The 14,463-nt window shown below is 38.7% G+C and overlaps 1 protein-coding gene across 1 annotated transcript in view; it reads left to right on the forward strand.

The window, feature by feature from the left end:
* Clvs1 (clavesin 1) overlaps positions 1-14,463 on the forward strand; it is a 247,551-nt gene that overhangs the window by 120,162 nt on the left and 112,926 nt on the right. The window contains exon 3 of the mRNA XM_004842139.3: positions 236-410. Within this exon, the coding sequence (XP_004842196.1) occupies positions 236-410 (175 nt within the window). The remainder of the gene's footprint in view (positions 1-235; positions 411-14,463) is intronic.

The following is a 14,463-nucleotide window of genomic DNA, read 5'->3' on the forward strand; positions in this document are numbered from 1 at the left end:
TCAGATAAAAAAGGAAGCATCCATTCTGGGAGTCTAAAATCATCTTCCTAGGAAGTTTTGTAATGTATTTTTAGTCATTCTGGGTACAGAAACCAATATGAGTCTGCAGGCTGGGCTCATGGAGCAGCAATATGAGGAGAACAGCTTTGCTGCACACAGTGTGGAATCTGTCTGTCATGCGCTGTCCATCACCTGCTTCTATTCACACATGACTTCCTTTCTGCTTTCACCACAGGAACTCCTTCACAGACATTCTCCGTGCCATCCTACTGTCCCTGGAAGTCCTTATTGAAGATCCGGAGCTTCAGATAAATGGCTTCATTTTAATTATAGACTGGAGTAATTTTTCCTTCAAACAAGCTTCCAAACTGACACCTTCAATCCTTAAACTGGCCATTGAAGGTTTGCAGGTATGTTCAAAGCATGTCCAACACCAAACTGTCTGACAATTTACTTTCTTCTTATTGTTGTAACCAAAGTAATATTTGTCCTTTAGAATGGAAAAAAAGAAAACTTGGATAAAATTAGTCTGTGAGTGCTTCATATTTTTACCTTGCCTTGGTTTGGATGTTTGTGTTGTTTTTTAATTAGCCTTCATTTTCATTAATAACTCTAAATTACTGTTACCATGGGCACAAATTACCTACAGTAGCAGTAATGAATAAAGCTTGGAGATGTTTGGCTTAACCCATCTGAGAGTTCACAAAAATTAAAACTAGGAAACATCTGCTTTATGAACATGTTATACATGGAGGTGGCATGGGGGTTTTCCAGGGTTTCCAGAAGCATTTTTGTGCCCCAGAAATGCACCCAGAAGATTATTGTTTCCCAGAGCACCAGATACTGCAGTATTTGTGCTGAAGTAGATCACTTTAATGCACACAAAGGAAGCAAATAAAACTCTGCTCCTCCTGTTTGTATGACTAGTTTTCAGTACTTTGGAGAAGGAGTTTTTCTGGCATGTGGAGGTTAGGGTAGCCTATCTCTAGGGATCCTTGTACTTTTAAAGGATGAGTGAGACTGTGGGAGGTAATGCTGCTTAGCTTCTTAGTGACATATTATCACAGTGCAACAATAAGGCCGTAGGGTGGGGAGATTCAGAATCAGAATAGATAAAAACTTATATTCCTTTTAATTCAGTTGGTAGATTGATTCAATACAGTGACTCCCCCCAATAAAAGGCAGTTATGTACAGCTATGTATATAGCAAAATATGGACCCTGGATAATACTCAGATGAAGCAGTCATTCCTCATGTTCTTCAGAGTGCACAGGTTCAGTCACCCAATACACTCCCGTAACATAAACAATTGGTAGTCAGTTTCTTATACTATGGCCTGTTCATAGTTAGTCCCCAGCAAATATCTAGCACCTGAAGGGTCACACATTTTATGTCAACTGGATCTTATTTTAATGAAATTCTGTCCCATTTCTCACAGGAGAAGAGGTAGAGCTGACCTTTCAGAAGAAGAGTAGGAATGTCAAATTGGGAGGTCCCATCTTGCAGGGCATTGGAGGCACATTTGTAGAGTTGCATTTGCATGGGGAATCCCATCTTGGCTTAAAATCCTGATCATGACCTTGAATACACTTGACTATCAGTCACTTTCTCTCAGCTGTAAAGCCTTTTTTCCAATCTCCTCTCACCTCAGCCTCTGGAGATCTTATCTCTTTCCTTACAGCTTGTATCAAAGGGAGTTTCAAAGCATACTTCAAGATTATGCCCCATAATTATGCTGACCATATATCTGGGAATTTCTGCACAAGCTTCATGTGATCCCATTATTTTTTGTGATTCGACTTTTATGCCTTTATGAGATTGTTTTATATGACCCTATGTTTTAATATTCCTTATGTATGTCCCTAGCTAACCTCACTGGGATGATGTATATGTACTGAGTTAATACACATGAATGTGTTTTTAAAAATAAAGCTATACAGAAATGCAAGATATTCTCCTGAGAAATATCAGATGACATTTGGTGGGAGAAGGTGGGTTCCATACAGACCTTCACTTGGCATGTTCCAGGGTCCAAGACGAATTCCACAATGTCCTGTATCTCCAATTAAAAGAGAAGGGGGATGTACAAGGCCAGAGTCTGAGAGGAGAAAAAGTATATCTACCCTTCATCTCCCAGAGCAGTGAGGGCTGGGGCTCCTAATTATATGGTCCTTTTATAAGGCAAGATAAGCCCCCTTGACTGTGGGAAAGCATTAGGACATTCTGGAGCCAGGCTGTCTGGTTAGAGTGCAGCTCTTTCTGCCATCCTTGTCTGCCCAGGCCCTAGAGTTCTTAGAAAGATAGAGATCCTCCTACTAGAGTGAGGAAGCCAATGATCCCAGAGAAACTGGGCTGCAGTATAGCTTCTCCCTCGTGAATATAGATTCCCCCATTTTGATGTTTAAGAATGTTGGCTTGATCACACTGAAGAAGTTTTTGGGACTACTGAGACAGTTTGATCTTGCCACACAGTGAGCAGTCAGTTCTGGCAACTAATTACACCAGGGTTTCCTCTCTCTGACACTGGGGACCCCATGGACTCCATGGTCCACCCCCATCTGCTCTGCCAGGGACCTTTCTTTATCACAGAAGTTGTGTTCATCTCCATATAACTCTAAACCCCTCTGATATGTTGAAAACAAACATAATAGGAACCAAGCAGAATTAATCCCTCTATAGTCACCAGTATTGTACAGAGAGAGTCCCATAAAGTCTCCTTTGCTATACAAAGGCTCAAGAGAAATTTCACAATATTTCTGAGTGATTTTAGTAGAAAAGGGGATACCTACTGAGAGCCAGAATCAGTGAGAGAAGGAAAGCCATGCTCCTCCTTCCTTGCATGTACTCTGTAGAGTCCTGAGCAGGCTAGGTGGCTGCAGAACTTGCAGAAGATCACAGGGGAAGCAGAACTTCTGTTCCAGTGCAGAGAACTTGCTCTTTCTGCTGTTCCGCTTTTTGTAGGGTCAGTTTCAGAAAGTGGCCTTGTCAGAAGGGATAATTAGACCACATTTGAGCTCAACCACCTGGTTTGGGATTTCAGCTGTTTGTAGGATTTGATAGGATTACATGCTGCTAAACCCTGGAGATTTTAGGGCCTTGGGGTATGATGGCTGACTCTATACACAGGTAATACAACACATCCATCCCATGGCGGAGAAAGGGTTGGGGCTGTCTCAGATAGCTCACTGATCAGGAACAAAAGTTAAGGTCATTTTTGGTCAGTCTTGCACTTTGTACCACAACTTGGCTCCAGTGTCCTGAGTTGGTTCTTAGTTCTCCACAAATTCAGTTGTTCAGAAACCTTCAATTGCTAATTGTTGTGGGTTGAGGTCCCAGAAAGCAGACAGTGTCATGGAGATTAACATGCAGGGGATTTATTAGGCAATGCTCTTAGGGTCAACACTTGTGGAAAGGAAGCTGCTAAAGAGCTTGGCAGCAGAACAGTTACACTGGGACTCAATCGTTTCTCCTGAAGGCCTCAGGTGTTCTGAAGCTGGGATGACCCTCAGAGTCATCCTCAACTGAGGTCAGTGGTCTAGGCCAGTGGTGGACAACTACGGCACTCTACTACTGGCGTTTGTTATCACTGAAACACCAGAGGGAGCTGTTGTCTGAGGGCTCTCTCCTGGCAGCACCCCACCTTCTGCTGGCTGGGGCCAAGGAGCACAGCATGTACTGCAATAAGCAAAAGGCACTTGGAATATCCTGCAGTGCAATATCAAGGAGGTTCTCTTATTCTGGGATTGGATGTGTAACTGTTCTTTTCTTGGTTACACATAGTCCTGATTAAGCCCAAAATGGGGGTGTCACAAGATGACTGGAACTGGCTTAGCAACTCAATGACAGTCTTCTATTTAGGTTGATCAGTTGTATTTCTGTGGTTCCAACTGTAACTATCCTGCCTCTTACAATCATTGAAAAAGTAGCATATGGGCAGAACCTTGCTTATGCACTTAATAAGCTGAATTAGTTATAGTAATCACACAGAAATGGTCCTTTAAAGGATCATTGTGCTATTTTACATCAAAGTTATCTTGTATCAGCCAGTCATGAAATGTTTATAGTTATATCTACTGTATAGTCCTCTTTTTACAGCAATGTTTTGAGGAAATTTTATTGTTTAGAATGTTAAGTTGCCCCCGTTACTTTATTCTATGAATATTGCTTCAAAGAACTTCTGTTAAAACATTAAATTTGAGAAATCATTTCCTCTTTCCCTGCTTTTGGTCTTTAAATGCAGTCTTTATGTCAAAAAAGAGCCACTGTATCTGTTTATTACAACTTTTTTCAATTTTAATCAAATTTAAAGTGATATTTATGCCACCATCTTAATGCAGCCTAGCATGATTATTCTTAGTTCTGTTGAGAAATCCTGGCAGAAGAAGCAACACATTGAAAGCCTGCTCTTGAGCTTTGCAGTGTTTCCAACGTCAATTTTTGGAATTATTTTTTGTAAGTCATTGCAGCCCAGTTTTTGGAATCAACACACGATGTTTATCAATGTTCAGCCAACCCAGACTCTTAGAAAGCTTACTGTGCTCAAGTGTTTTACTTGGGAAGAACTACAGTCATGTACCCTGTAGACTATTTATAAAATATTTGATTTCTTAAAGGACTCAAATATTTGTTATAGGTTTAAAGAAACTTGCTTTTCACTCAGCAGAGGATATCTAGAACACCCGAAGAGGATATCTAGAGCACCCACACAGCCACCACCATTTCCATGCTGATGTCATTCTTTGGCCAATGTGAACAATTTACAACTTCATCAACTTTTTGTTTAAGGTTTATTGTGTGACTTTTTTCTGTTAAAGGTGTTTTCATAATATTTTTATATAAAGTTTGATTCAAATTCTCCCAAAAGCTTTGAGCTATTTTAGTGGAAAAAGAGGTCCATGTCTCTTCCAATTCTGATTTTCTTAACCTCAATAATGATTTGCCAACTCTTAACCCAGATGGGAGGAGGTTGGAGCAATGCTCAGAGAATTGGCCAACTGCCAATCATCTGTCTCCTTATAGTCTCTTTGTGGTAAATCCTTTCAAAACTCATACCATTATATTTGCCCTCCTTTTTACTCTCTGTTTTTCCATCCCCCTTTCCGAAACATGGTATGTTCACTTGCCCTGGGGATTCCAAAGTGTTATATCCAATCCAAAGAAAACAATGGTTAAAGGTTTCTGATGTCAGTGGGCAATAAGAGAGTTCTTGGGTGTAAATAAACGGATCGTGCTGTGATTAGAAACTTGGAAAGGCAAGTTGGGCAGATTCATTTCAATCAGAAGTAGATTCACTTTCGCCCTACAGTCTATATCTCAGGTACAGAGACAGTCGGACCTGTAGTGTATTTACAACAGAAAATATGAGTCGGAAATACTTTTAACAGAATTATAGCAGAGATCAATGTCATCCTGGCTTCTAGGACCTTATTTCTCAAAGTGTAGACCCCAAACCAGTAATATCATGATCACCAGGGCCTAGTTAGAAACGCAGACCCTTAGGTCTTACCCTGACCTCAGGAATCAAAAACTGCATTTCAACAGGTCCTCCAGGTGGTTTGTATAATTTTAAAGCCTGAGAAGCACCACTGTAAAGCATGCTATTATGGGATAACGCAGGGGATCTTGACTTTAAGTGCTTCAGACTTCCCTGGAGATCTTGTTTCCATCCACATCACTGACCCTTTATACCCGAGTTTCTGATTCCATAACTCTGGAGGAGAGCTCAAGAGTTTGTGCATCAAAAATGTTTGCAGCTCAGCTGCTGGTACACACCACACTTTTGGTGGGTAAGAGCAGAATCCACTACCTGGGCTTTAATCCTGGCTCTGTGCTTGTCCTCAGGCAAGTCACGGGCTCTCCACATCTTCCTCTGTACCATGTGGTGTCTAAACAGTACCCATCTCATCAGTTTATGGTGGAAATTAGTCTTACATGGAAAGTGACAGGACATAGCCAGTATTCACCGAATGTCTAGGTGTTATTGAAAGAAGGAAGAGGCCAGCTCTTATCTCTGAGCTCCTGTGGCTCTAATTTACTCCTGTGAGTTAGAGCTCTCTCCATTGCCCCAGCTCTCAAAGTCTGGATCTCTGAACATTAAGCCTCATCAGTATGGTTAGGAGCCCTAAACAAAGAAGTTCCTTATCTGTGCTCACCATAGTTAATAACTTAGGCCTGAATTGTGTCACTTGCTTATACAGTGGCACTTGAGGTGTTTTTCTTCCTATTCGTGTAGTGTGATCCTTTTAATTCTCACCACCAGTTGAGGGGTGAATCCAATCCTAATGTCTTGGCAGCTGAGTGATTAATGGGACTGGAAATCACCTCCATCGTGTAGAAGTCTTTTCAGCAATAGCATTTATAAAATCTCGCGCTGATCCTTATAGTTTCCATGTATTAAAGAATATTATATAGGAGCAGACGGAAGAAAAAGTGTAATTGTATTTTTGTCAAGGAGGTTCTTAATTCATGTTTTCTAAATACCCTGTGCATGTTGGAGGAACACTTTTCTTCTAAGAAAATTACTTTACCCTCTCTGTCCACAGAGCTGTAATTTTGAATTTGCAATAGTGCAGTATGTTATCATGGAAATATTGGAGGAATGAAATTCTCCTCTAATGCCCTACCTTGTTAAGTATTAATTAAACTCAGGAAGATCATTAGGGCTAATGACACTCTGATGGATCCTGATGGCACACAGTATGGCCCACTTACAGGTTTTCTGATTAAATAGGTCTAGCTCTGGCATACTTTTGATAAATGGTGTTTCTGGACTCTTGTGTATTAGAGACCTAGCCCACCCTCCAATTTACTTCATCAATAACCAGTCACTAAGCTTTTACTTCCAGCTAGTAACAAAGGCAAACAGACAGACCCCCTACCCTCAGGAAGGTCATAGTTCAAAGCAGAGGCAGACCTATAAATATATGATGGAAACAATGTGCAGAAAGGGAGATAGGCACTGAATTAATACAATCCCAGAGGAGGAATCCAGTGCAGCCATGAGGAGTCAGCAATGGCATCTTTAGCCCTGCTGCACCTCAGCTGATTCTTAGCAGGTGAATTTGAAATAGACAAGAAAAGATGAGGGAAGGAGTTTCAGGCAGTGGGGATAACATAGGCAAAGACAAAGGGGTGAGGCATAGCTCAAGAAGAGGGAGAAACAGAATTAATTTCATATCCTTCAGCACACAAGCACCAGGGAAGGAGTTTATGGTTCCAAGTACCATACTAAGGAGCATGTTCTCTTCTTGGAATTGGGAGGCAGCATATATATGCATTTCCTATGGGATTAATTTGGTGGCTATGATGGAGAGCTTCAAAGGCGGGGGACTCATTAGAAAGGAAACTGCAATAATTCAAACAATAAAAGATAAGATTATAAACTATGAGTAACAGAAGGGATTCAGTAATCAATTAGGAAGCAAAATAAGCCAATGCTTGGTGATTGGATGTATGGAAAACAGTGGGCCAGGAGTCAGGCTTTGCTGTGAAGCTAAGGTGAAGTGTGGATGGTGGTATTAACCAATGAGCTCATGCAGATGGGAGTGGGCAGTTGTTGAGGTAATGAGCGGTGTTGAGTATTAATGCTATGATTTGAATGTGTCTCGTGAAGTTTCATGTGTTGGAATTTTGTCCCTATGTGTGGTGGTGTGAAACTGGTAGAGCCTTTAAGGATGGGGCCTCATGGGAAGTGGTTAGGTCACTGGGAATGCTGCCCTTGGAAGCTATTAGTGTAGTTCTCACCCACTTAATTTCCACAAGGGCAGGTTGCTATAGCAGAGCAATACTAGCCTTTCCTGTCTCATCATGTAACCTCTCCATCTGCACTCACTCTCATCATGATTCCATCCACTATAATGCGATACAGTCAGGGGCTCCTCACAGATACAAAATCAATGGGCTACTTGATTGTGGACTTTTAGTCTCCAAACCCGAACTAAAAAAATTTCTTTTCTTAATAAAGTGTCAGCTTCAGATATTTTGTTATAGCAGCAGAAAATGAACTAAAACAGTGTGAACTTAAGATCCTATATGATAGCTTCATTATCTAAACTAAGCCTGAGCTGAGAAAAAGAGGGATCTAAACTGGATCCGTAGACTTAGTGGTCTTTGACATGTAAGGTGGGGGGAACCTTTCAAGGAAATGTTAGGAGTGAGAAACAATGAGGAGAAAAGTGAAGAGAAACATGTAGTGAAAGTTAGATGAGAAGCCCTCATGGAGAGAGGAAAGGGAGTAAGGCTTCAAGGAGGGTAATTAGCATGGTGACACGGTGGGGCTGCAGGTGCCCTCTAGAGAGCTCAGGGCTGGGCTGACACATAGAGAAAGGAAGATAACTCTGTAAAGAAATGTGTCTCATAGACCGTAGTGGTGAGGGCATAGAGGAAACCAGATGAGAAGGAGCAAGACGATGGTAGTGGATCAAGTCCCCCATCTTACTTCTTTCTGCATGACAAGATTTCCCCCAGAGGAATATATTAGGGCCTTTCAAACCACTGTGGAAGAATGGGACTTGACAAAGGATTGACCTTAGTGAACGGTTTAGTTCCAGGATAATATTTTTCAAAGCACCGAAGAAGAGATCTCTGCCTCTTATGGTTATAAAATGAAATGTGGCTTGGCTGTCCAGGGACTCTGTTCAGAATATATTATGTAATATATTTTCAGCAATAAAGTCTATTACAGGTTTCTAGCTCTGTCAGTGTCCTGTGGGACCCAGCATCAAGTTCAAGCAGCATTTGGTATTCTCTCTGATTTTTTGGTACCAGGGATCAAACTTGGGTCCTGGGACTTGCGAGGCAGGCGGCAGAACCACTGAGCTAAATCCCTGGCCCCAGCATTTGGTGTTCTTGAAGAGCCCTTGGTTGGAAAGAAGCAGTGTGGAAAACCTTACTCTTCCCAACCCACTTTCTCAAGTGATTTAAACTATAGAAATTAAAGTAATGCTCCTTGCAAAAAGCATCAGTGAGAGTTCTTTGGTTTTAAAGGACAGAAAATTAACTCAAGTTAGGCTCAAGCAAAACAAATACTAGAGGGAGGGCATTTACATAACAGAATGATTCAGAGCTACTCTACCTTCCAGGTACCGTCAGAGCAGAGTTGAAATTGAAACAGTATCAACAGTATCATGAGAACTGTATCTCTTAGTCACTTTCTCTGTACTGACTTCATTTTCAGACAGGTTTTTCCCACAAGGTGATAATGAAGACTCTGACAGTTCCAAGTTTAAATGACCTCTGGTGTCTGTACTTTTGGCAGAGAGGAAGGGATTGGGGTGTGTTTTGGCAGAGCTCATGATCCTACCCAAGGTGCTGCATCTGAACCACATCATTTCAAAACAGAGACATGAAAAAGATTGATTAGGACTGTCAATCAAACACAATTACGAGTAAGGTTTTAGATGCTTTGGAGGCCAACTAAGTCCCCAGACTTTCAGTTGTGTCCCACACCATAGGAGCAAGTGTACTGTGTTAGAATAAACAGGTGAAGTCCATTTTCACCAAAGGAAAGCATTGGTTGCTAAGAGACCATTAAACATTGCTAACACCTTTCAGCTCAAAGACAAAATTTTAAAATACAGTTCTTTATTTTAATACTTAGAAATGCCTAATTTTGCATAACAAACTTTTTACTGATGTGTAAATTACAAAAACCTGAGTCATAAATGTATAGCTCAGTGAATTTTCAGAAAGTGAAAGTAAGTAACCAAATTTGGATAAAGAGAAAATAGTACCAGAGAATGACCCAGAGGTACTGCCTGCCAATAACCATTCTCAAATGTAGCTTGACTTCAAACCAACTGATTAGTTTTATCAGAGTATAGTTTAATTTACAGAAAAAAAAATAAAAGAAGAGTTGGCTCACTGCCTATGTTCAGGTATTTCTGTGTGAATCAGTCATTCTTTTGTGGTATGGCAATCCTTGGTGTTCTATCTTGGCTGTACTTTTCCGTAAAAGACCTAAAACTATTTTTGAAAATTTTGAGACTAGGGAGTGCATATTATGGAATTGCTAAGCAATTGTATTTTAAAGAACATGGAACATGCAGCATCACATTTGTGTTACAAATTTGTTAGACTTACATGCTTTATTCTTGAGTCCCTTGAACATTGAATTAGAGCTGAATTGTTTCCATTTTACACATAATTCTTGTTGATTTGGCCCCGTGGTTTCCAAGCTCCCCACATTTTGTTTGACAACTCTCAAATAAGAATTTGGTTCAGAGGCTAATCAACATTAACATGTAGACTATATTAAGAAATTACAGCTGGCTGGGGATGTAGCTTCGTGGTAGAGCATTCAGTTACCATGTGTCTGAGGCTCTGGGTTCTAGCGTCTTGCATACATGCAAACAGAGAGAGAGAAAGAGAGAGAGAGAATTTACGTAGTGACCAGCTTTCTAGTTCTTTAAATATTTTATCTTATTGGGCCAGGGATTTAGCTCAGTGGTTCTGCCACCTGCCTCACAAGCGCAAGATCCTGAGTTTGATCCCCAGTACCAACCAACCAATAAATAAGCAAAAAAATTTTACCTTAATATAACTTATAATGAGTGAGAAGTATGCTATTGTTTAATTGCATGGTGATGTATCAACCAGTTTCCAATTTTGGAATGTTTAGAATGTTCCAAGTCTGTTCAGCATTACATAATGATGATGGCATGAATAGCTTTTTAGGTAAATTTTTGGCTATGTGGATTACTTCCTTAGAATAAACTTCTAGAGGTAAATGTGTCTTGTTGATGTTGTATAGAAAGTTTTTTTTTTTTTTAATATTCACCAGTAAACTCTGAACTGGCCTGCTCCCTAAACCAAAAACAACACTGGAAATTAAAAATAATTCTTTATTTGTAACATCCCTCCAGTGTTTCTACCACACAGTATCTTTTAAAATCTCATTTATTTTGATTACTAGTGAGGTAGAACAGTTTCCATACACTTATTAAACATTTGTATACGCTTTTCTGTGTATTTTCTATTCATGCATGTCTGCCATTTTTTGGTTGGGGGTTTTAAAGTCTAGTTTGTAAGAGATTTTTGTTGTTTAAGGAAATTAACTTTATCTCATGTCATAAATAATTTTTCATAACCTGACCTTACAATGAATAGCACTTAGTTTTATTCTTTCTGTTTAAAGTAGTTTAAAAAATTTATAGAATCATATCAGTGAAATTGTCTTTGCTAGTACTTAGAAAATCTCTATCCTAAATGATATATAAAATTCACTAGTATTTCTTTCTAGATTTAGATGTTATTAAAATTTAACATTTTAATCTATCTGGAGCTTATATTTGAAGAGATGTGAGGAAGAAATTTAATTTGTTTCTCTATGCATTCAATTTGTCCTAATACCAGTTATTGGATAATATATCCTGAAATGTATGTTAGAAGGTAAATAAATCAACGCAAGGGACTATTAAGACAGTGATGTCAGGTCTAGGGTTATGCATTGAACACTTTCTGTAAGAAATACGAATTAATTTTTTATAAGTAGGAGTAATGTGAATTAGCAAAGGATGGAGAGATGAGACTCACTTCAAGTCAACAACTATTTATTTGTCTCACCATGTGCTGCAATTCCTAGCAGCCATAGGCAGGAGGTCCAGCTGGTCATAAGCCTAGAACAGGTTGAAAATTAGCTTAGTATCTCTTTGGGGCCACTTGGAAAAGAAGGAAAAATAGGATTGGCCAGCCAGGCACAGGGCAGTTATTGTAGGCTCAAAAGCTGGACTAAAGAGTTTGCAAAGTACTTTTTATTGCTGAGGAATTCTATAATATGTAGTCATAAAGATGATTTATCTTGCTTCAATAATAGACTGGATTTTAGTATTTTAAAGATGTTTAATGGTGAGTTCTAAGAATGTGAAAGAGCCAAAAAGATTAAACTAATTTGAGCTCAGCTGAAATGTCATTAGCTGAGAGGACTAATCCCTAATGCCCTAATCTGTGCACTCATTAGGATTTGGGAGAAATTATGACTAACCTTTTCCATTAACTGAATGAGGATTTCATTAAGACATTCCAGAAAAAAGAAGACTTATAGGGCAGCATTAAAGTGGATTTTAAGACTTTAGAAAGAGGAAGTCAGTTTTGAAAGATAATCTGTCGAAGAGGAGACCCAAATTCAAAGCTACACATGAATTGACATCTAGATAGAGCTAAGACACAAGAACATTCTGAAATATCAGGGCAGGTAATCATTCAATACTTTGGTGTGAAGTTGTATTTCTTCCTTGTTCTTGTACTTCTGTAATAGTTGAATTTTTAAAGTTTGTAAAAAGTGAGTATCTTATGTATAACACTTTCTTTAAGAAAGTTAGCTACATTTAATTCTCTTAACTCCAAGTAAATAGATACATAGAGAAAATAAGTAACTCTAGTTAATACTTGACAGCTGCTCTACTCTACTCATCCAAGCACATCAGTGTTGCCCAGTGCTGTCCCCTTCTTTGCTCTAGTTGCTAATTTCCTCTTTGATTATAAATAACTTTTTATCTCTTGTGATGTGTATGGTTGCGTATCATTAGATCAAACCACCTTTCTTGGAAGATTTTCTCTAAATGTTCTAATTCTTGGTGAACTTTTCTTCCCCTAAGAGGTTCTAGATCACTCAATCTTAGATTTAAAGGAGACCTTGGGGATGTGATGTATATACCGTTGGAGTCTAAACATTAATATGCTTCAGAATCTATAAGGAGAGTTTTTATAACTAAAAAAATATGTCTAGGCTCACCCACAGAGTTTCAGATTCCACAAGGCTGGGCTGGAATCTTAGAATCTGCATTTCTATCAAAATCACACTTGAGGCTGACATTACTGGCCTGGACACTACTCCTTGGCAGTCACTGCCTTAGAGCAACTTCTGTAAAAGTAACAAACCAAGAAAAAAATGTGATTCTCTCAATATTACTAAGCTAGTTTAGTGATCCTTACAAACTTGAGGAACATGTGTTCAAGGTCAGGCATTGGGACCACACTTGTGTGTGAAAATCTTCTTAAATAAAAACTGATTTTGAGTTAAAATATGTATTTTCTCAAACTTAGAATTTATTTTTAAGATAGTGAAATGTTCTACCATTCATCCATTTGTCCTCAATAGGAACTTTGACTGACTCTATATTCTTTTTTTCATTTATATAATTGGCTTCCAAGTCCAAGTGATTTTTCTTAATAGTTTTCAAACTTTCATCTTTTTCGCTCCATACCTAGAACCACTGCTTTGGTTGAGGAACCTCATTAGGGCATTCCCAGTAGACAGGACAATTTCCTGATTGTTCTTTTTACCTCCATCTAGGCTAGTTTTGATCCATTCACAAAGTTCCATAATTGTCTCTCTAAAAAATCAAATCTGTTTGTTAGTATGCAACATTTTCTTTTATTGTAAGTTTAAAAAATATTTACTGGAGTATTTTGGAAATTTTCAGAAACTATGGAGAAGAAATAAAAATCAACTGTAATTTTTCAGCACAGAGAGAACTACATTTCACATTTTGGTGTATTTCTTCTTCATCTTTCATTTGGTCACCAAGATATATAATAGTTTTAAGTTTGCCCTTTATTATAGTCTTAATGAAGTATAATTCAGTACTATATAAAAAAGTGCACAATTACTGTTGTTTAGAGTGTTCAGTGATGTGCAACCATCACCACAATATAATTTTAGAACAGTTTTATTATCCCAGAAAGAAACCACATACCCATTCCTGTATCAGCCATTCTTGATCATCATTCTCTCCACTCATGCCAGTGCTGTAGACAACCAATAACCGACTTTCTTCCTGAATGGATTTAGGGATCCTGGACACCTCGAACAACACGTGATCCTTTGTGGCAGTTTTCTCACTCACCAACATGTTTCCAGTACTCAGCCATGTTATAGCACGTCAGGACTTTATTGCTTTTTGCTGAATAATATTTCATTGCATGTCTGTACCATAGTTTTGCCTGTTTATCAGCTGTTTCCATTTTAAGCTATTTGGAGTAATCCTGCTATCAACATCTGTGTACATACTTTTGAATGGACATGGACATGTGTTTGAAGAAATGACTGTTCTGTTTTCTCTCGGGTAAATATCTGGAAATAGAAATGCTGAGTCATGTGGTAACTCCACATTTAGCATTTTGAAACTACCAAACTGTTTTCCAAAGTGGCCACACCATTTTGTATTCCTACAATATGTAATAATCATGCACCGATGTATGAGGAGTCTAATTTCTCTACATCTTTACCAACCCTGGTTATTGTCTGCTTTGTTTTGTAATGTTGTTTTTTAAAATTATAGCTATATTTTTTGGTATGAAGTAGTATAAAATTGTGGTTTTGTTCTGCATTTTCTTTATGAATAATGATATTCAAGGTTTTTTCATGTGCTTATTGACCATTATCATATCTTTTTGGAGAAATGGCTGTTCAATTTGTTCCCAAATTTTAATTGGGTTGTTTTTTAATTTTGAGTTTTAAGAGAC

The sequence above is a fragment of the Heterocephalus glaber genome, unplaced genomic scaffold (assembly GCF_053883595.1).
Source record: "Heterocephalus glaber isolate CG9 unplaced genomic scaffold, H.glaber_assembly_v1.0 deba00001553, whole genome shotgun sequence".
NCBI lineage: Eukaryota > Metazoa > Chordata > Mammalia > Rodentia > Bathyergidae > Heterocephalus > Heterocephalus glaber.